The sequence below is a fragment of the Orycteropus afer genome, unplaced genomic scaffold (assembly GCF_000298275.1).
Source record: "Orycteropus afer afer isolate SDZICR_OR568_19922 unplaced genomic scaffold, OryAfe1.0 scaffold00323, whole genome shotgun sequence".
In the NCBI taxonomy this organism is placed as follows: domain Eukaryota; kingdom Metazoa; phylum Chordata; class Mammalia; order Tubulidentata; family Orycteropodidae; genus Orycteropus; species Orycteropus afer.
Genome location: NW_006921910.1, coordinates 3,460,818 through 3,480,863, shown reverse-complemented (window position 1 = coordinate 3,480,863; position 20,046 = coordinate 3,460,818). Strand labels below are relative to the sequence as shown.

Here is a 20,046-nt window from a genome sequence, read left to right as displayed (position 1 = left end):
TCATGTCTCTATATTAACTTGGGCATATTAGTTAATATTTAGGATAGACGGTTTGAAATTTGCCATCTAGAATTCCATCCCTAACTTCAAAAAAGAAAAGGGGGGAAAAGTTATAGTTTAAGAAAGTGTAAGTGAACTGTATCCATCTTTTTTTCATGAGTGATGTGGCTTAGAAAGTATAATGGCCTAAATGTTTCCAAAATGTAAGTTCACGTGAAGAAGTCTTTGGTTTATGTGGGGAAAAACCCTATAGGTTTAAATGGTATGCTTGTCAGCCAGCTGGTTTAAAAGCTTTTTGTTTTTGTTTTTTTTAACCCACCCTTCCCTTCCTATGAGGAAGAATTGAGGGGGAGGGAAATTTATTTGTATACAATCTCCAAATTGGTGTTGATGACTTTTCAGCTTGAGTATTTTCAGATCTGATTAAAACTTGGTTTATTCTAATTTCTGTATCAAAAAGATTTGAGTGGTAACTAGTCTTATAACATGTTATGTATCGTATGTTTGTTCATCTAAAGCTTTTTAATCCAAATAAAAATGGAGTTTGCAAAGTGAGTTGGATTAACCAGGTTTGGTTGTTCTGTTAAAGCTTGTGTCAGATGTTAGTTTCAAGCAGATTTAATTCCTGCAAGTTCTGATTTTGTGCTAACAGGGACACAGCTGCCATTTTAAAAAGAAAGCTGCTTGGGTGGAGGTAGAGGTGAAGGTGAATGTCCAGACCCCAGGTTCTGGGCTCAGGCTAAATGAACACAGAAGCTGAATGTAGTCAGACTGCAGCCAGGAACAGAGACACAGGTTCAAGTTAAAATTGAAGAAAGAGTTACTGAGGGTGGAAGGTGAGGAAAGCAGTAATATCCCAATCCAGATAGCGTGTCCATGGACAGAAGAGATAGATGGGCCCAGGTGTGTCTTTGATACATTTATAAGCTCTTAAAACACAACCACACTTTTTAAAATAGAAAGTGTTGGTAAAATCAACCAACTGTTTTCCTCTAACATCACTTTGCAAATCCCTGTGATTCTGTTCTCCAGAGTGGAGTGCTGTACTGTTAACTGTGTTCATAAGCGTATTTTGAATGATCATTAATATAGATGCATTCCAGCTGAACCCTGTGTGCAGACAAATAATGCTAATATTGCTCTGTTCCTTTTGAGTTTGGAGATGTGCTAGGACAGCTGAATGGAAGGTCAGAACTGACCAACTTTAATAGACTGTACCTTTCCCAAAAATAGATGCAGATTGTACATAAATGTGGCAAGACATTTCCAAATTTAATACACCTTTGAAGACTAAGCAGTGGGATTTTTTCTGGGCTTTACTGGGAGAGACATTGCTTTGGAAAACACCCTTGTCCCAGCATATATTTTAATAGGACCACTAGATAAGCAAAAATAGCCTTTATTATTTACTATGTGCCAGACTTGGGTACTTTCCATATTAATTAAAGTAAGGCTCCAAAGCCCACGTTCCCAACACCACAGTGGAGGTAGGTTCCTAACAATAAGTGCTAATTAAACATCTGTCATTCCAAAATAATTGCTGTAATTTTTGAAATTAGGGTTATTTGTTTTTTAATGTTTTGCCTTGACATTAACAATAGGGGGCACTGCAGTTCTACAATCAGCATAGAAGATCTTTGCTGTACTTTTCACTTTAAATCATTAAATTCCAGTGACTGCTAAGTAGAAGACTGGCGGTTCAAACCCACCAGCCACTCCTTGGAAGGAATGTTGGGCAACCTACTTCCTAGTGAGACAGCCTCAGAAACCCAGGAGTCACTATGAGTCAGACCTGACTCGATGGCAGTGAGTTTGTTTTTTGGTTTTGGCTAAGTAGGATCACATTTCTAGTACCAAAAACCAGTTGCCATCAACTCAGTTACAATTCATAGCAACCCTGGAGGACAGAGTAGAACTCTGCCGCATAAGCTTTTCAAAGCTACAATTTTTACGGAAGCAGACTGACACATCTTTCTCCTGCTGAGCAGCTGGTGGGTTCAAACTGCTGACATTTCAGGTAGCAGCCAAGCGCTTAACCACTGCACTACTCTTTATATTCCTAGTAAGACAGTTAAAAAAATTTGAGGCAAAGTTAAAAAAAGGACTGCACCTTGGTTAACACAGATCTGTCTTCTTCTACAGCATGGGAAGTAACATGCTCTGAAAATTTCTTCAGTTTATTATAAGCAGGCATCTTCCTGCCAGTTCAAAGGTGTTTCACCATTCAGTAAATCAGTGGTCAAATGAAAAACAAATGGAGAGGAAAAACTTCAGGGAAGGGTGACATAGAAATCAGGCTAGTGGTTCCCTCTGGGGTGAAGGCAGGGGATGGGCTACAGAACCGACCACAGTTGATGCTGCTTGTTGCAGATGTTCTCCTTCAGATGCAGTGTGATTATTAGTTTAGTTCACTGTCAGTCATTGTAAGAGGTGTGTATGTTACATACTCTGTAAAATTGGGGCAGGGGGAGGGAATATGACATAAGACCATACAATTGAGAGAAATGCTTCATACCACAATTTTCGTGTCTTATGCAGCAGTCAACTAAAATGTCTTATCAGGTTAGGTTCACCAGAACTCTTCAGGTGGCACAACTCACGTAGACTGCATCAAAGCACATCCCCCCTGCTGCTGCTGCTCTCCCCTGGCTTTCACACTTGAGCCATCGGGCGACAGTGACTGAGCTTGCTCTAGGTAGTGCTTTACTGAGTCTGAGTAGTCAATTTTTCTTTATTTACACTGAACTGGTTCTAACACACATGAACTTAATTTAGAAAAAAATCCCTTGTAACATTTTTTAGAAAGATAGTATTTGTGGCAGAGATCATTAACAATGAGGATGCCCTGTGGCTTTAAGCATCTGCTTGCTTACTCATGATCTGTAGTTAGAAACTATTTTGAAACTCAGTCTTCTCTGGATAAGGTTTGTGTTATCTTGTTTGAAAGAATGTTATTATTCAAGCATGTTCAAAGGATGTTGGTTATTCAAGCATGGAAAGATGCCTTTACTTTTTTTTTTTACCAGTTGACCCAAAATTATTCTGGGTCAAACTACAAAATCTCTCCCAGTAGAATGAACTTTTTTTTTTAGTTTCAGACACTGGTTGCTTGACACTGGGTAGGTTCACTTTCGTAGAGAAGGAGCAAGGGTTTTTTCTTTGGCAGTTGGATGAAAGCAGCAGCCACATACAGAGGAGCACAAAGCCTGCCATCTGCTGTCCTCATAGAGGTCCAGCCTGCCCGTGTCAGCGGAGCCAAGCAAGGGACAAGGCTGTTTCTGTTGATGGGAACACTTGCCATGAATAATGTGTGGATAGTCAGGAATTGCCACCACTCTAGCAAAATGTTTATAACTTGGTAGCCAGCAGAAATGTCATCTGCATAATTAATTATCCTGGTAAATGATCTCACAATGGGCAAGATCTTTTATGTCATTATTAAATTTGAATCCTACAAAAGAGCAAATAAAGTTACCATTTGTTGGCTAAAAGGACTTCACATATAATTCAAATTGCACTGAAAAGCATCCTGCTTGATCCTTGAATTTTCATTTCAAAGAGTATCATGGACTAGGTTCAGTAGGTGGGTATTATTTTAAGAGGAAAACAATTTCCCTCAAATCTGTCCAAGAGTGACTTCTTGTTGTGGTGGTTATGTGCCTTTGAGTCACACCCAACTCGTAGTGACCCCTCCTTGGGTTTCTGAGGCGGTATCACTACAGAAGTAGATTGCCCAACCTTCCTTCTGAAGAGTGGCTAGTGTGTTTGAACTGCCAGCCTTCCGGTTAGAAGTCAAGTGCCTTAGGCACTACGCTACCAGAGCTCCTAAGAGTGACTTAGGGAGTATTTATGCGCAAACTGTAAAACTATAAAAATTCTTTGTAAAGGCAGTCCTTGGAATACTGCTCAGCTGCTAAAGTACAAGAACTCTGGAAAGTAAATTTTTAAAGGCATTGAAACCACTAGTGAAGTTTCTTGTTCACTTTATTGACTGCTGAAGTTCAGTGTCCGATGCATCTTCCAACCTTCTCTGAAACTGCCTTTCTGAGGCTTTTCTACGGTAGACATCATCTGTATCAAACAAAAATTTTGCTTAGACGTTTAAAAACCAGGAATTAAAAATACTCAGATCTGAGCAGAACAGTTGAAGCAATAGTCCAGATCCATCAGCTATTTCTGAGTCTCAACATTAATGTCTAAATGTCAAAATAAACTTAATTTCAAACAAAATGAGTTAAATAAGGGCTGTGTTAATTGAACTCTGGATGTTAACAGGGTAACAGTCATGGCTTCAAAGACAGGATCTTTGTATCCACCAAGTGAGTTCTTTTCTGAGTTCCTACCATACCTCTTAGCAATGTTTTAAGACCTCCTCCTCTTCACAGTTTCTATTCTGTTTTCTGAAGCTATCCTCCTTAACTGAAACCTGGACCCCTAAAGGCACCTCCTGCCCTTTAGCCCTGTGTGATGAATGCTCCCTCCCCCACACCAGGAACCTTTGGGTCAGAGAGTGAGGTCAGTTTCCTTGCTCTCAGTTGCTGCTTTTCCAGACATGAGTCTCCACCCTCATATGAAAAACCCTATTCCTTTGGAACTTAAGCCAACTTTGCTCACAATTTGCTTTCCATCCTTCCCTGGCATCCAGCTCAGGCTTCTTGACCCTATCCACCCCCAGCTACACAGGAAACACCACCCATGGGGATGAGGCCTTGACTCTGTGACCTCTTGGCCCATCCCCAACTTCTGCCATCCACTTGCAATGGCCCTCTGAAATCAAGTATTCTGCTCCATGACCACAATCCCTACCATCCTTCTAGCACTCCTGTCCTCGGAAGCTACCAACATCCCCCTCAAGCCCTTGGCTCTTGTCTTCCTTCTCAGCCTCTTCTGATTTTTCTCTACCCAAGACAGCAGAAATTCCTCTACTACTACTATTGTCAGTGTCATCTTGCAGAGCCAACTGGTGCATCTAACTGGGTCCACTGGAATGCCTGACAATCCCATTTCCTTAGCCATGACCCTGACTCCCAAAAGGCCAGAAACTTATTTCACAGAGAAGTCATTTGTGAAAAACAACTCCAGCTGACTTCCAAGGGCTGCTTGCTACTACTTGAGAGAGCAGAGAGCCCTGCTCTGATCTCAAGGTTCTTCCAGACTCTTAATCCCCTTAAGGATCAGTATTTGCTTATCAAGTCTTTCCCTTCCAGGGACAGGTTACCATCAGAACCTATCTTCTTGAAGAGTCACATTTGCTCATGGTTTTCCTTCTCACCTCTCTGGCCACTGGGTCAGCCTTAAAATATCAGGGTTTGATTCCTCTGGTTTTCATCTCAATCTGCTTGAGAATGACCCACAAATGCAGATCTCTGGCCTAGATCTGCGTCCTGAATTTCAGATCTATATAACCATCTCCAGCTCTGCAAGTCCAAACTGGAGCCCAGGTTCGTCCTGCCTTTTCCCAACTTCGAAAAGTACCGGTACTCTAACTGCCCCACCACAAGCCCCGCCTCCATCCTCATCTCCTGAGTCCCCTCAGTCACTAAGCCCAGTGAGCTCTACCTCCTCCCATCCTGGATCAGACTACCACCTTAAACCTGGACACAGGCCAAGGACCTGGTGTCAATCACTGCCCTGTAAAGGCAATGGCACTTAACTAAGCCAGCCATACAGCTCCCTCCACAGTTTGGACTAAAATGTCCAGAGGAGATTGACTAGTAACAGGAGTTTCCGCGAGTTCTCAAGATCCACCCCTTCGAATTCTGTTCCTTGGAACCCAACAGTGTCACCAGCATGGACATGAAGGACAGGCTTACGACGAGGGAGAGGCCTGGCTGGAGTTAAGTGCAGGAAAGAGCTCAAGGTTGGACGTCAATGTGCCTTTATCGCCCGCTTACAGGAGGACCTCCACGACTAAGGGAAGAGAAGTGCACTTGCCCTTCCGACAACGGTAAAAGCAGCTCAACTGAGGAGCACTGAATGTTAAGAGCTATCTGCAATCTAAGAATGTCCCAGGAACACAGGCCCCTGGCTGCCTCGTGCCTTCCGGAAATAAAACCAAGGCTGCCTCACCCCGCACTTACAGAAGGTCTCCTGGCCGACGCGCACTTTGATCATGATCCACTCCATTGTTGCTCCGAGAATAAAAAAGAAGGGCAGAAACCTGTAGATACCAAGTCGCTCCTTCCCGGGAACCCGCTGCAGAACTTGCCTCACCTGGGCTCTGGAGAACATGCTCGACCGAGGTCCTGGAGATGGATACGGCGGAACCGGAGCGATTGAAGTTGTTCCTGCCTTTGGGTTGGTGCGCCCAGACCCGGTCAAGGTCTCCGTGCCAGCCCTAGGGAAGTGGACGGCCTGTTCGCACCGCGGTACAGGGCCTGCGACGCAGGCGGAGGCTCAAGCAGTCAGAGTGCTGTGGGGCGAGCGGACTTGCCAATCAGAGTACTGTAGAGCGCGCATGCTCCGTGAGCTCAAATCGAGCCTGAGGGGAGCCGGCGCAGGCGCCTTGGCTCTGGAGGCGGGGAGGCACAGGGGGGCGGGGTCGTCCACGTGGCGCCGCCCGGTCCCCCGGCCCCGCCCCCCAGCTTTCCCAGAACGGGCCGGTGCCCCCTAGTCTGCCACCGCCATCTTCTTTCCTAATACCCTGCTATTAGTAACAACCCTCTTTGATGGACTGTATGTATACTGCACCATACTTTAAAATACAATTACGCAACGCATTGCGTTCGATTTGGAGACGTGACTGGTGACCACACTTCTAAAAAATAACTGAATTTGATATGCATTTTTGTTGAAGGCTGAATTATATCGTTATCCTAACAGGTCTAAATAAATGTCTTCTACAAGCAACCCTAAAATCTAGAAGGAAAAAAAAAATCTATCCTGTATAGGGCACTTACTGATAGGCACTTGTAGGTGCTTTTTATCATCTCATTCACAACAACCAGAAAAGAACATGATGCTTAAAGAGCATGGACTCTGCTGTTAGAACACAGCCTGCTCCACAGTACTCCCTTTAGCCAATCTGTGCCTCAGTTCCCTAATCCATAATATGGGGCTAATATCAAGTACCTTTTTCTGATGCTGTGAGGATTTAATAATGTAACACATTAAGTCAGTTTTTTAGGATGTAAAACTAGTGGCATGGTAGTGTTTGTCTGCTAATCAAAAGGTCAGCGGCTTGAACTCACCAGCAGCTCTCTGGGAGAAAGACTGGTTCTCCTTGGAAACCCTATGAGTCGTTCTACTCTGTCCTACAGGGTGGCTATGAGGGGGAATCAACTCAATGGCAAAGGGTTTGGCTGGGGTTTATAGTAATTATGATGATAATGATGACTTACTGAGCCCTAACGCTTTACATGGATTCCCATACATTACCTGTTTTCATCTGAGAGGTTAAAAGGTTAAGCTAAGTAGAAGATGCACTCCAGCACTTTCACTCTTCACCTGCTGGTTGTGCTTGCTGAATATATTTCTGAGGGGCTGTCAACCCATTGCCTACAGCTAAAAGAACAACTGGGAAGCAACTGTAAGAAGGGAGACAAATATTAGTCAATCCAGGAAATTCAAATGGAACCTGAGAACCAGTAAGAGAGTTTGATGATGTGGACAAAAGATACAAAGACAGGTGGAGAGGTGAGAAGGAGGGCAAGCAGCTTCACCAAAGAAAGGGTCTTGGGGCTGTGGGGACAAGTCTCAGCCTGGAAAATGGAGCCCTTTCCTCCCCATACACACGTCTGCTTGGCACTCCCATTTCTCTTGGGGGTTCTGAGGACCACACACTAAAGCGTGCCTCCTCCCACCTTGAAAGAGCTCTTGTGTCCTCAGGTCTCTAGCACCCGCCTAGCCAATTGTTCTTGGCATTGGTTGGCAGCCACCCACGGGTCCACTCATTGCGTTCCATGCTATGCCAGCACCTGGCCCAGGGTCTGGCACATTATAGGTGTGCAGAAGAGTGTAACGTTCAGTGGAGCTCTAAATGTACACACGATATTAAACCCCGCGGAGCACGTCTAGCAAATAGTGTGCCCCCCCTGGCAGTTCCACAGCGACCTGGGTCCTAACTACAGCCCAGCATGGTGCGGGTTCAGAAAAGCGATCTAAGTAGAAGAATCGCCAAGTGGAGAATAGCTCCGAGGAAAAGAGAGGAATTTCAGAGGAAGACTGGCAACAAGACAAGAGACCCTGCATCTCAAGAGGGGCCTGTGCCCAGAAGCTAGTTTGGGCAGGTCGGCGTTGCCTTTTGCTGCGGTCAGAAGTATGTGGCGCAGTGGCTTCCAGCCCACCCACAGCCCTGCAGCGCAGAGTCCAGTCGCCCTGCTCGAATTAGGAGGAGTCACCTGTATGGGTACAGGGAGGCAGAGGAAAGGAGGTGCCACAGCAGACCTTGGCCACCCTGCAAGTCCCGAGGTCTCCCCTAGCCGGGGTCTAGGCAACGGGGCGTGCATGGAAAGAGTTCTTTATTCACTGGGAGGCTACATCTCTGAAGCTCCCCAGGCTCGGATTTGCGGACAGTGAAATGAGGGGATCGGAGGCGGGGAGAAGATTCTCGGCGAAAAGACTGGAAGGGGGGTGGGGGGCGTAGGAATCCGGGCAGGAGGACTCGGAGAGGGGTGAGGGCGGGAGCGCACCGGGCCGAGGTGGACCCTCAGCACTCCAGCCTGCTCCTCTCCGCGCTCCGGCCGCCCGGAATCTCGCGGAGGCGATCGCTCTCAGGCCATCCGACCTCTCAGGCAGGGGACCAGAGAAATAGCCGCCATCCTCGCCTTGGCCACCGAAGGGGGCGCAGAGTCCTTCTCCACCGCTCCAGAGACTGGGGGAAGGGGCGGAGGAGCCCGCCCTGCCCCGCCTCGTCCCGGGACCTCCCGCCCCCCTTGGCCAAGTAGAGCGCCCATTGGGCGGCCGGGCTCCGCGCGCCGCGCCCATTGGCCGGCCGCCGTGAGGACCACGCGGCCACGGTGGCGGCCGCTCAGTCGGAGGGCGGCGGACTGGCCGACGGGCAGAGGGCAGCGCGGGCCGCGCACAGCGGGCATGGCGGGCGCGGGGCTGCGGACGGCCGCCTGGCGCTGGCTGCTGTGCGGAGGCCACGGCGGGCAGCGAGCCTCCTCGTCCTCGTCTTCCTGCCCTGGCTGCGGACCCCCGGGTCCCGGCGTCCCCTGCCCGGGCAGTCCGCGCCCTGCGCTCACACCCGCGCCCGCCGGTGGTGCCGACCTCGGCGCTCACCTGTGGGCTCGTTACCAGGACATGCGAAGACTGGTGCACGGTGGGTGAGCGGAGTGGGGCGAGCGAGGGGAGGGGGTCCCACGCGGCAACAGACGGAGCGCCAGGAGACTGCCCTCCGAGTCGTCCTGGGCGCCGGTCTTCTAATGAAGCGTCCCCGTGGGATTCTCGCGGGGGCCCTGGAGCTCGAGAGCCCGCGGCTTTTCCGGAGAAGCTCCAGCGGGTTGACTTAGGGCCCCGAGTCTCCGCTGAACACCCCGACGGCGCAAGGAGGGCGGGAGCTTGGGGTTCCTGGAGCGGCCGCCAGAGTGAAGGGCCCTCACGGTCTCCCCCCGGGGTCCCGCCAGACAGGAGGCCGCGGCGGAAACGCCCCCAACCCCTTGTTTTCCGTCGGCCTTTAGTTGGGGCGGGAATACCATGGGCAAAGCCAGCAGTGGGTGCTGGCCCAGGGGACTTCTTGGAGACAGCTCCACCTGAGCACAATACGGGCTAGGTGTTTGGGCCTTGTAGGTCCGGAGCACTCTCAGTTCCGTGGAGCTGGGCGGAGGTGTTGGAGAATCAGGACCGAGTTAGCCAAGCCCCTGGAATCCAGAAGGATTGCTGCAGCCTTGGCGAGAGCACTTAACCTCCTCTGTTCTCTTCTTCTGCAAAACGGGTTCATGAGGGCTGAGAGAGCTTCTCAGAAGAGAGGGCAGGTTGGACGTGCCCTAGTGGGGCCTGAGAGAGCAACCCACATTTGTCCACTATCAGGGTGGGGTCTTGGGGCCCAGCTTCTGCAACAGACAGATGCTATTTGTGTGGTGACCCTATCACTGACCAGCTGGCTGTTTCGTAGCAAGTCTTGCCCTCTCAGAACCTCGTGTCCCCGGGCTTAACACACAATGCTGATCCAAGGAGTTTCTGCAGCAGCCCCCAGAAGTGACGTAGTAGCTTTCATTGTCTGACAAGACAAAGTGCCCCTGTCTGGAAGGAAAGCCCTTCTCCAGCCCCTGAATACCACAGGCATCAGCCCCAGATTGCAGCTGGAGAAGGGCTTCCACTCCAGCTGTGTGGAAACTTGAAGAGTGGCTGTTTTCAAGCCCTTGAGCCTTTACAAGGACCTTATCCCTCACTCCTGGGTTGAATTTGTCTCCCCTGGAGAGAACAGCTTGCCTTACTAGTGTGGGGGAGGGGTCATGAGGAGTCTACTGGGCATTGTCCTCCAGGGCCCAGCCAGAGCCTGCATCTTTGCAGAGACCTCTAAGCTCTTGGTTGGGAAGGAGCAAGGTTTCCACCAAGCTCCCATCATGAGGACCATGCCCCAGCCTCATGCCCCTTGGCCCTAACTCCTTCCTATCCAACTGGGTTTTATGGGGGAGATCCTAGGCATTGAAGTATGCCTTAGATTAATGTTTGTGGGCAAAACTTTGCCAGAGAACTGTGTCCCAGGCCAAGCCCTGGGCTCTGAGAGTGGTGCAGTAGCCCCCTTCCCCACTTGCCCCTCTTTGTCTCCCCGCTCCCATCTCAGCCTCAGTGTGGGGACATAGGAAGGCTAAGCAGAAAAATAAATAAACTCCATTTCCTACTGCTGGGTGGTTTGGAGCAAGTGACTGCACCTCCCTGAGCCCATTTCCATCTCTGGACAATGAAGGAATAAGTATCACTACCTCATAGGAGCATAGTAAGGATTGAACAAGATGAGCCTCTAAGGCTCACGCAAGGCAAGTTCCAATAAACAGCAGCTGGGAAGCCGGCACCCACGATTGAGTCTCATACTGTCATGGGGAAGAAATGAGCCTGGAACCTGGTGCCGTGGGACAAGCCAAAGGCTAGGGGCTAAAGAGAAGAAGACCAGTGCAGGTTAGAGGCCACGTCTTTGCCCAGCCCCCTTCTCAACCTGGGCTGTACGACCACAGCCTTGTGGAAGGGAGACCCCACGAACTCTAACAAACAAACACACTGCTGTCGAGTGGGATCTGACTCATAGCGACCCCTCTTTGGGTTTCCAAGGCATTATCACTATGTAAGTAGATTGCCCAACCTTCTTTCCGAGGAGTGGCTGGTGGGTTTGAACCACCAACCTTCTGATAGCGGTCTAATGCCTTAGGCACTAGGCCACCAGAGCTCCTCTGTGAACTCTGGGCTTGTGGTTTTCTTAGTTCGGAAATAAGGTCAAGAGACCCTGTGGGATGCCGATGCTTCCCCATCCCTCCTCGTTCCTGGGAGGACTTTGTCTGTGGAAACATCCACAAAGGCAGAGGCAAAGGCCTGGACTTGGCCAGGACTCTATGGCATCAAGGGACTGCACTGCCAAGCAGAACTCTCCCACCCTGGAGGACTGTTGGACACTGTACCCAAGAAATTCAGCACTGCAGGAAGGGCAAGGTCCAGGGTCCTAGTGATGCCATTGAGGGACATCACATGTCCAGCTCCCTAGAGAGCTGAGGTCTACTGTGTCTCACATGTGTCCAAGTGAGGAGTGTTACATCCGCACCCAAAGATCTATGGAGCAGCCGCTCTGCCGGGCCTGTGCTGGCCTGGGGCTGCCAGAGGAACCAGCCACACCTGTTCCCTTACCCACACCCTGCACTTGGATAGGAAAGAAAGTAGGGTAGGAGGGGCCAGTGTTCCAAAGGGGCCTCTGAGGTGACTATTCCCCAACATTGGGAGCCCATCAGTGAGGTGTCTGCCTCTGAGTGCAGGCTTACTGAGTGGCCAGGAGTTCCTGCTCCATCCCTGGCTGCAGCTGAGGAATTCCCTGGTGACTCTGGCTGTTTGTTTGGGCCTCAGCCTGCCAAGCTCACCATAGGCTGAAGGTCTCAGGAAAAGGATCTCATCTCAAAAGGCAGTGTCCTGTGCACCTAGTCCTGCCTGCTCCCCTCTCCCTTCCTACAACCCACTGCTCCTTAAGTGATGATAAGGGAGACCAGGGACAGGAAGGCCACGGGCTCAGGAAGTGCATCACCCATTCATCCCTCACACAAAATGAGTGCAGAGTGAGAGGGCTACCTAGAGCACCTTTGATAGGGTGTAAAAAATGGTGTGGCAGAGGCATCTGACCTCCTCTTTTTTCATGAGGGAGAGAGAATCCAGATCAACAGCCGAAGGCTGATTCCTGTGAGATGCAGGTCAGACATAACTTCCACTCTCCAACCTTTTTACCAGTTCTCACACCAGCCATCCCTCTCACAGCACTCTCTACTTCTTTGCTAAATTTGATAATTTGTTGGGATGGTTACACAGAATTCACAAACAATACTCACAATTATGGGCTTTATTAGATAGTGGCTAAGACACTTGCCTGCTAACCAGACGGCTGGCGGTTCAAACCCACCAGCCACTCCTCGGAAGGAAGGTTGGGCAATCCTACTTCCGTAGTGATACTGCCTCGGAAACCCAAGGAGGGGTCGCTATGAGTCGGGGCCGACTCGACGGCACATAACAACAACAAAGAAACAACAAGTTATAATTCAGGATCAGGAACAACTCAGGATAAAGTTCTTTAATCAGGACAGCCTCAGCTGTGCTGGCAAGCAGGCCTCTCTGTGGCCATCAGCCTCGGGTCAGACCAGCTTCTGCCCTGCTCAGGCAAGTGTTACAAAGCCCTTCAGCACCACCAATAAGTACTTGGAGGCACCCCACTCTGCCAGTAAGCCTTGGCCCAAAGGCACTCAGCTCTCACTCCCTGGGGCAGGAAGCCCACTGCACCTGGTGGTAAACTCCAGGGTGGGAGGGTTCTGCTTGGCAGTGCAGTCCCTTGATGCCATAGAGTCCTGGCCAAGTCCAGTTCACCACCACCTGGTGGTCTTCTGGTTCCGATGCCACATTTCTCTGCTGCTGTTGCTTGCTGTCTTTCACCATCTCTGGTGTTACAGCACTCTGTCTCCTGGGTCTGGAAGGCTCCCAGTGCAAGGACCCTGGGTCCGAAGGATGTGTTCTGCTCCTGTCTCCTGTTCTTGGTGGTAGTGAGGTACCCCTGTCTGCCTCTCGGATGACTCATTTTAAGCAAAGTGGGATGGTAGAACTGACCAATCCCCTCATCAGCGTTCCATCCCCACAAGGGTGCTGTGAACCTTATTTGCATTATTAGCAAGCTGTCTACTTCCATTGGTGGGCCACAAGCATATCATTTGCATAGCCCCACCCAGTCATTTGGTGCATTGCAAAGACTATGGCACTGCAAAGGACTTATCACTAGTTCTGTAGGTTGGTACAGTTTGTACAGACATACTTTGTTTTATTGCGCTTTGCAAATACTGCATTTTTTTTTTTTTTTTTTTACAAATTGAGGGTGCATCAGGCAAGTCTATTGGTGCCATTTTTCCAGCAGCATGTGCTCAATTCACGTCTCTAAGTCCTATTTTGGTAATTCTCACAATATTTCAACCTTTTCCATAATACCGTTGCACACCAACAGACTATGCAAATGCAGTCATTGCCGTGGAGTTGGATCCAACTCACAGCGACCCCTCCTTGGGTTTCCAAGGTGGTATCACTATGGAAGTAGATTGCCCAACCTTCCTTCCGAGGAGTGGATAGTGGGTTTGAACTGCCAGCCTCCTGGTTAGCAGTCAAATGCCTTAAGCACTTTGCCACCAGAGCTCCCAAACAGACTACAGTATCTTATAAATACAGCTTTTATGTGCACTAGGAAACTAAAAAATTGGTGACTCGTGTTATTGTGCTGTTTGCTCTATTGCGGTAGCCTGGAACCTGACCCGCAATATCTCCAAGGTATGCTTGTACTCCCCTCTCAGAGTCAAGGAAGTTGAAACCCAAGGAATGAGGTGATTTTCCTGAGGTCATAGCTGGGGTGGGTGGGTGAGCCTGATCTGCTCTGTCTGACCTCAGAGCCCATTCCCTTTCCATCACACACCCTATCCACTTCCCCCACTGTGCAGATGGAGAAACCAAGGCAGATGAGCCTGGGGCCCCACAGTATCACTGGGACCCCAGAGCCTACTCTGCCCAGTGCTCTGTTCACCCACCCCTGCTGTGGGTCTCAAAGCCAGCTGTGGCCTCTCAGGAGCAGCCAGGGGCTTCAGGTGGCCCTGACCACATCCTGAGAAAGGAGAAGCTTGGGTAATGGCCCCGAACCCGACATCATACATCCCACCTGTCGTAATTAGCAATGTTCCCTCGCCAGAGCCAGCAAATGTCATTATGAGGGCTGGCGGGCAGCTGAAATCCAATTTAAAGGGGCCTCGCTTCCCAGACTGTGACAGCTGCTCAGAACTGGCACCCTGAGAGGCAGAGGGGCTACCCAGGAGCCCCACCCAGCTAATGTTCCTGAGGTGAGGTGGAAAGGCAGCGTCCATGGCCCCAGCCCTTCAGTCTGACCAAGACAGAGCCAGCATCATCTGGGCAGGAGTCCTCAATCCCTGCACACCACCCCTCACATGGAGGTCAGTGGGCTGGGCTGGGCACAGTGAGAGAAGAACAGTGGAGTCTTTCTCCCAGGTTGGGGGTTGGAGGGAGACAGTGGTGCTCAGGGAAGGGTTTTGAATAGAGGGACAGGGTACATGTTGTAGACACTGCTGAGGACAGCTGTTCTGGGACTAGACAGTGAGGAGCTGGGGTGACTGGCTGCCTGAAAGGGTGTTGTCAGGGTCTGAGTATAGCCATGTGTGGGCCAGTTCTGTGTCCGCTGGGGTTTAGTGATGAGAATCTGGAAGAGGCATGGGCTGCAGACAGTGGTCTAACACAGGTGGTTTATGAGGAACCCATGAGAAAGAGCTCTGGCCACGGAGTTCTGACTTACCCTAACCATGTAACCCTGAACAAGTGATCTCTCTCTCAGCCTCAGTTTGATCATCTGGAACACAAGCTAAGATTACCTATCCATGGGGCGTTTTGTGAGGTTCACAGGGCTGGGCATCCAGAAGGTGCTTGGTAACCATTTGCTGCTGCTGTGATGATTGTCATCATTGCCACCACCTTCTTGTATCTTCTTCCTCTAGACCTTCTGCCCCCTGAGGTCTGCAGTCTGCTGAACCCAGCAGCCATCTACGCCAACAACGAGATCAGCTTGAGTGATGTTGAGGTCTATGGCTTTGACTACGACTACACACTGGCCCAGTATGCTGATGCCTTGCACCCTGAGATCTTCAGTGCTGCCCGGGACATCCTGATAGAGCACTACAAGGTGAAGCTGGACAGGCAGAGGGCCCACACCACCACCACACCCAGGCCCTGGAAGCAGGCTGGGCCCTGTACCTGCACACCCAAGGCCCAACTTGGCCCAACCCTAGGCTGGCTCATGGGGCCCCCTTGGTCTCCCAGCCTGACAGCTGCCCTGGCAGCCACCTGGCCTGGCAGTATCATTGGCTTGAGCCTGGCCTGTCTTCCCCCAGCAGTACCCAGAGGGGATTCGGAAGTATGACTACAACCCCAACTTTGCTATCCGTGGCCTCCACTATGACATCCAGAAGGTGAGTGGCAGGACCACTGACTCCCCCAGTCCCTCCTGACTGGATATGTACAGGGCATATGTCCTCAGCCCCCCACCTATCCTCGTAGTTTCATCAGCTGCCCACCTCCTTGGTTTCAAAGCTATAGCTGCTTCTGGATGTGCACACAGTCCCCTTGGTACTGTCTAATTGAGGCTTCAGTATGGGGGGTGGTTCAGGAGGCTAGTTCAGACCCAGTGGCAAAACTACCTCCTCACCACCTGTCCTGTTCCCCTGGTGCCCAGAGCCTTCTGATGAAGATTGATGCCTTCCATTATGTGCAGCTGGGGACAGCCTACAGGTTAGTGCTGAAGACACACACATACACACATGCCCTGCCCACTGCTCCAGCTGCACACTGTCCTGCCTCACTCACTCCCCGACCCTGTACTATAACCTGGGCTCAAGACTGCTTTGGGTTGATGATGTCTGCACCCATCCAGGGGCCTCCAGCCCGTGCCAGATGAGGAAGTGATCGACCTATACGGGGGCACCCAGCATATCCCACTATACCAGATGAGTGGCTTCTACGGCAAGGTACTCGCTCCACCTGCTGCAGCCACAGGCAGCCCATATCTGTGCTCTCACTGCAGACACAGTCCCGACCCCAGGCCTCTGGTCCCCAAAGCTGGGAGTGCCCAGGCTGAGGGATTCTGAGATGGTGGCCCCTCCCTAGGGTCCCTCCATCAAACAGTTCATGGACATCTTCTCGTTGCCGGAGATGGCGCTGCTCTCCTGCGTGGTGGACTACTTCCTAGGCCATGGCCTGGAGTTTGACCAGGCTCACCTCTACAAGGATGTGACGGTGAGGCTTCCGGGCCTGTCCCTGGGGATGGCAGGGATGTGAAACCTAGCTGTAGCAGGGCAGCCCCTGGGCCCTGCTGCACCTTCACAAACCCCCGCTGCCCCCAGGATGCTATCCGAGACGTGCACGTGAAGGGCCTCATGTACCAGTGGATCGAGCGGGACATGGGTAAGGGTGGACAGTAGCCCTGCCACACAGCCTGCCTGAGCTGGGGTAGTAGGCTCAGCCCTTACAGACTCATCTTGGCCCATTAGAGAAGTATATCCTAAGAGGAGACGAGACGTTTGCCGTCCTCAGCCGCCTGGTAGGCCACGGGAAGCAACTGTTCCTTATCACCAATAGCCCTTTCAGCTTCGTGTGAGTCCAGCCCCGCTGCAGGGGTGGGGGTGGGGGTGGGGGGCAGGCACAGAACTGCTTTCAGACCATCTGCCCCCTGCCCACCTCCCTACAGGGACAAGGGGATGAGGCACATGGTGGGCTCCGATTGGCGTCAACTCTTCGACGTGGTCATCGTCCAGGCAGACAAGCCCAGCTTTTTCACTGACCGGCGCAAGTATGGCCCTGGGCTTGGTTGGCGCAGCAGAGGCAGGGAGAGGGAAGGGAGGCCCCACCCCAGATGAGGGGACCAAGGAGAAGGCCAGCCTGGCCTTTGTGCTTGAGATGAAGACATCCCTTTGCTAGCTCTTGGCCCACTTAAGTAGGTGGGCCTTTATAGGGGCAAGGTGCCGGCCCTGCCATGTGCTAGAAACCAAGTCCTTGACTCTACTCCCAACCAGGCCTTTCAGAAAACTTGATGAAAAGGGCTCACTCCAGTGGGACCGTATTACCCGTCTGGAAAAAGGCAAGATCTATCGGCAGGTAAGAGCCATCTAGAGCCAGGGGTGGTATGCAGCTCCCCAGGCTATGTAGGGAGCAGCCTCTGAGGAAGCAGTACAGCCTCCTTGGCCCTGGCCAGCATCCCACATCTGCCTCCCATCCTGAGTCTACTGTGGGCCTGGATCCAGGGGTCACCAGAGAATAGCTGTCAGGGTGGAGGTCAGGGCAGTGGTCAAGAGCTTGGCCTCTGGATCAGACTGCCAGGATCTGAATCCCAATTCTGCTACTCACTAGCAGAGGGAGCCTGGCTGAGACACCTGCCTCTCTGTGCTTTGCCTTCCTCGTCTGCAAAAGAGGTGCATAATCCCCTCTCCTTGAGTTGTAGTGTGAGCCCTGAGAATGGCCCAGCAATCGCTATGTGCCCAATAAATGGCACTGTTAGTCGAGCCCGAACAAGCCTGACTGGGGCTCCTGAGCTGGGCTGCTGGGCAGCTCACAGGAGTGCTCTGGGAGACTTTTCTGGCTGCCTGGGGGATTAGGTAACTGTGAGTAGAAGTGATTAAGGCATTTGGCCCTGGATGGAATGCGGAAATCCTGGCTGAGCTGGTCTTTTTTGGGAATGGGGGTTCTGGAGGCCTGGGGTGGGGAGGTGGAAGAAGCCAGCAGTTGAGCCTGGAGGCAACCTCAGGATATACAGCAAAGAGGCTGGGCTGCACAGGTAGTCCCACCCCATCCACCTCTGACGACTGCTTAGCTCCCTCCCTGCTGCCCTGCTTGGGTGCAGGTCTTCCCCCTCCAGCTTTGAGGGGGACACTCTGCTGTGTTAGTATTCTTGGCTGTGGCTGAGGCTGATGCTTCTTTGTGGGAAATGTCTCCCTTGGCAGCTGTTAGGCTTTCCTTTATCCGAGATGTTCTAAAATTTCATATTTGTGTGCGTGTGTGTGTTGGGCAAAGTGCCATCTTTCTCTGCCCTGTCTTGGCTTTTGCTGCTAGAACCTCAGGATCCATCCTACCTGATTCACACCTGCCCATCAAGATTCTTGGCTTGGGGGATGTCCTTAGCATTTCTTCCACCTCGCCACTTCCTTCTTCAGCAAATCCATCTGCTCCTCAGCCTCACTACTTGAGCTTATTTCAACAAGTTCTGTTATACCTGTTCCCCCACCCCCCATGGTTTCTCTGAGGTTCTTGGATGCAGACTACTCTGTTAACTCCGTTTTGCCAGGTGTGAATTCTCCTCACTCTGAGGGGTGGGCTCCTGCCCCTGGTGGCCACTGTACTTCCTGTTCTGGACCCACATTTTATTTCTGCTTCCCTGCAAATTGTCTTTGAGCCTAGGTTGGTGTTTGAATCTTTTCTGTGCCTTTGGGGCAAGAAGGGCAGATGGCCTCACAATGAGGCCTGCCATTTATCAGCTGGGTCCCTCTGGGGTGGGCCAGGGAGCCGGGAAGAACTTGGGTCTGAGAGCCTCCTCCTCTTAGGGCCTCCGCTGCAGTATGTTTCCCACAAAGGGAGGACTCAAACCACTAACCTGGGCGAGTGTGAGACTATGGGGAGGGGAGGCCCTGGAGGCACAGGGCACTGTGCTAGCCCTGCAGGAACCTTCCGAGGGAAGCAGGGACCCCTCCTTGAGTGTGAGGGCTAAGTGTCAAGTCTTAGAGCATAGAGAAAGGACAGTGGGGTCATGGTAAAGGGTAGCCCAGCATCCAGCTGGAGCAGCTTCACTGCCTCTAGGGATTTGGGGGGCCTGGTGGAGGACAAGGCCTGGTTCCAGCAACCCCATAGGAGTCCCCTTGGCACACTTGGCTCAATGGTGTCCATCCTTCCCCCATCCCCACCCCCAGGGAAACCTGTTTGACTTTCTGCGCCTGACAGAATGGCGGGGCCCCCGTGTGCTCTACTTCGGTGACCACCTCTACAGTGACCTGGCGGTGAGGGGGAGCATGGCTGGTCCACAGGAGGAGGATGGGAATCCCTTCCAGCTGGCACTGAGCCCATCTTTACCCTCTCTACCACCAGGACCTCATGCTGCGGCATGGCTGGCGCACAGGCGCCATCATCCCCGAGCTGGAGCGGGAGATCCGCATCATCAACACAGAACAGTACATGCATTCGCTGACCTGGCAGCAGGCGCTTACAGGGCTGCTGGAGCGGATGCAGGTGCAGGGTGGGGGGAGCAGGGGGACACGCATGGGGAGGGACTGGGGCTGCCACTTCCTTGAGCACACACACCAAGCAAGCACACACTTTCCCCCAGACCTACCAGGACACGGAGTCACGGCAGGTGCTAGCCGCCTGGGTGAAGGAGCGCCAGGAGCTGAGGTGAGCCGGGTGGGGCCAGGGTAGGAGTCACAGCCCAGCCCCATCCCACACCCAGTTCCTTGCAGCACCCTTGTTTCTCCCTCACCAGGTGCGTCACCAAGGCATTGTTCAATCCTCAGTTTGGGAGCATCTTCCGTACCTTCCACAACCCCACCTACTTCTCACGACGCCTCGTGCGCTTCTCCGACCTCTACATGGCCTCCCTCAGCTGCCTGCTCAACTACCGTGTGGACTTCACCTTCTACCCACGCCGCACACCTCTGCAGCATGAGGCACCCCTCTGGATGGACCAACTCTGCACCGGCTGCATGAAGACGCCCTTCCTTGGTGATATGGCCCACATTCGCTGAGGGCACCTTTATTGTCCAGGACAGGCCCCCAGCCCTTCTGCCCCACCCACTCCGGGCATTTGTCCAGATAAGCAATAAAGGCTGTCACTCTCCTTCCTGCACATGC

At 51.7% G+C, this 20,046-nt stretch overlaps 1 protein-coding gene across 1 annotated transcript; it reads left to right on the top strand.

Annotated features, from left to right (window-relative positions):
* The first annotated feature begins 9,030 nt into the window (after positions 1 to 9,030).
* NT5DC2 (5'-nucleotidase domain containing 2) lies at positions 9,031 to 19,940 on the top strand. The gene is made up of 14 exons (XM_007952058.2): positions 9,031 to 9,262; positions 15,159 to 15,343; positions 15,555 to 15,629; positions 15,893 to 15,948; positions 16,091 to 16,184; positions 16,324 to 16,452; positions 16,560 to 16,620; positions 16,707 to 16,809; positions 16,904 to 17,005; positions 17,229 to 17,310; positions 19,113 to 19,199; positions 19,288 to 19,428; positions 19,526 to 19,590; positions 19,679 to 19,940. The coding sequence occupies exons 1-14, from the start codon at positions 9,031 to 9,033 to the stop codon at positions 19,938 to 19,940; spliced, it is 1,674 nt and encodes a 557-aa protein (XP_007950249.1).
* The last annotated feature ends 106 nt before the right edge of the window (positions 19,941 to 20,046 follow it).

What these genes read in the sequence shown, in the direction of transcription:
- NT5DC2 (XM_007952058.2), top strand. Translation starts at nt 9,031, where the DNA reads ATGGCGGGCGCGGGGCTGCGGACGGCCGCCTGGCGCTGGCTGCTGTGC. An exon ending in TCCTGATAGAGCACTACAAG is followed by an intron (nt 15,344 to 15,554) that starts GTGAAGCTGGAC and finishes TTCCCCCAGCAG; the next exon opens with TACCCAGAGGGGATTCGGAA. An exon ending in AAGGAGCGCCAGGAGCTGAG is followed by an intron (nt 19,591 to 19,678) that starts GTGAGCCGGGTG and finishes CTCCCTCACCAG; the next exon opens with GTGCGTCACCAAGGCATTGT.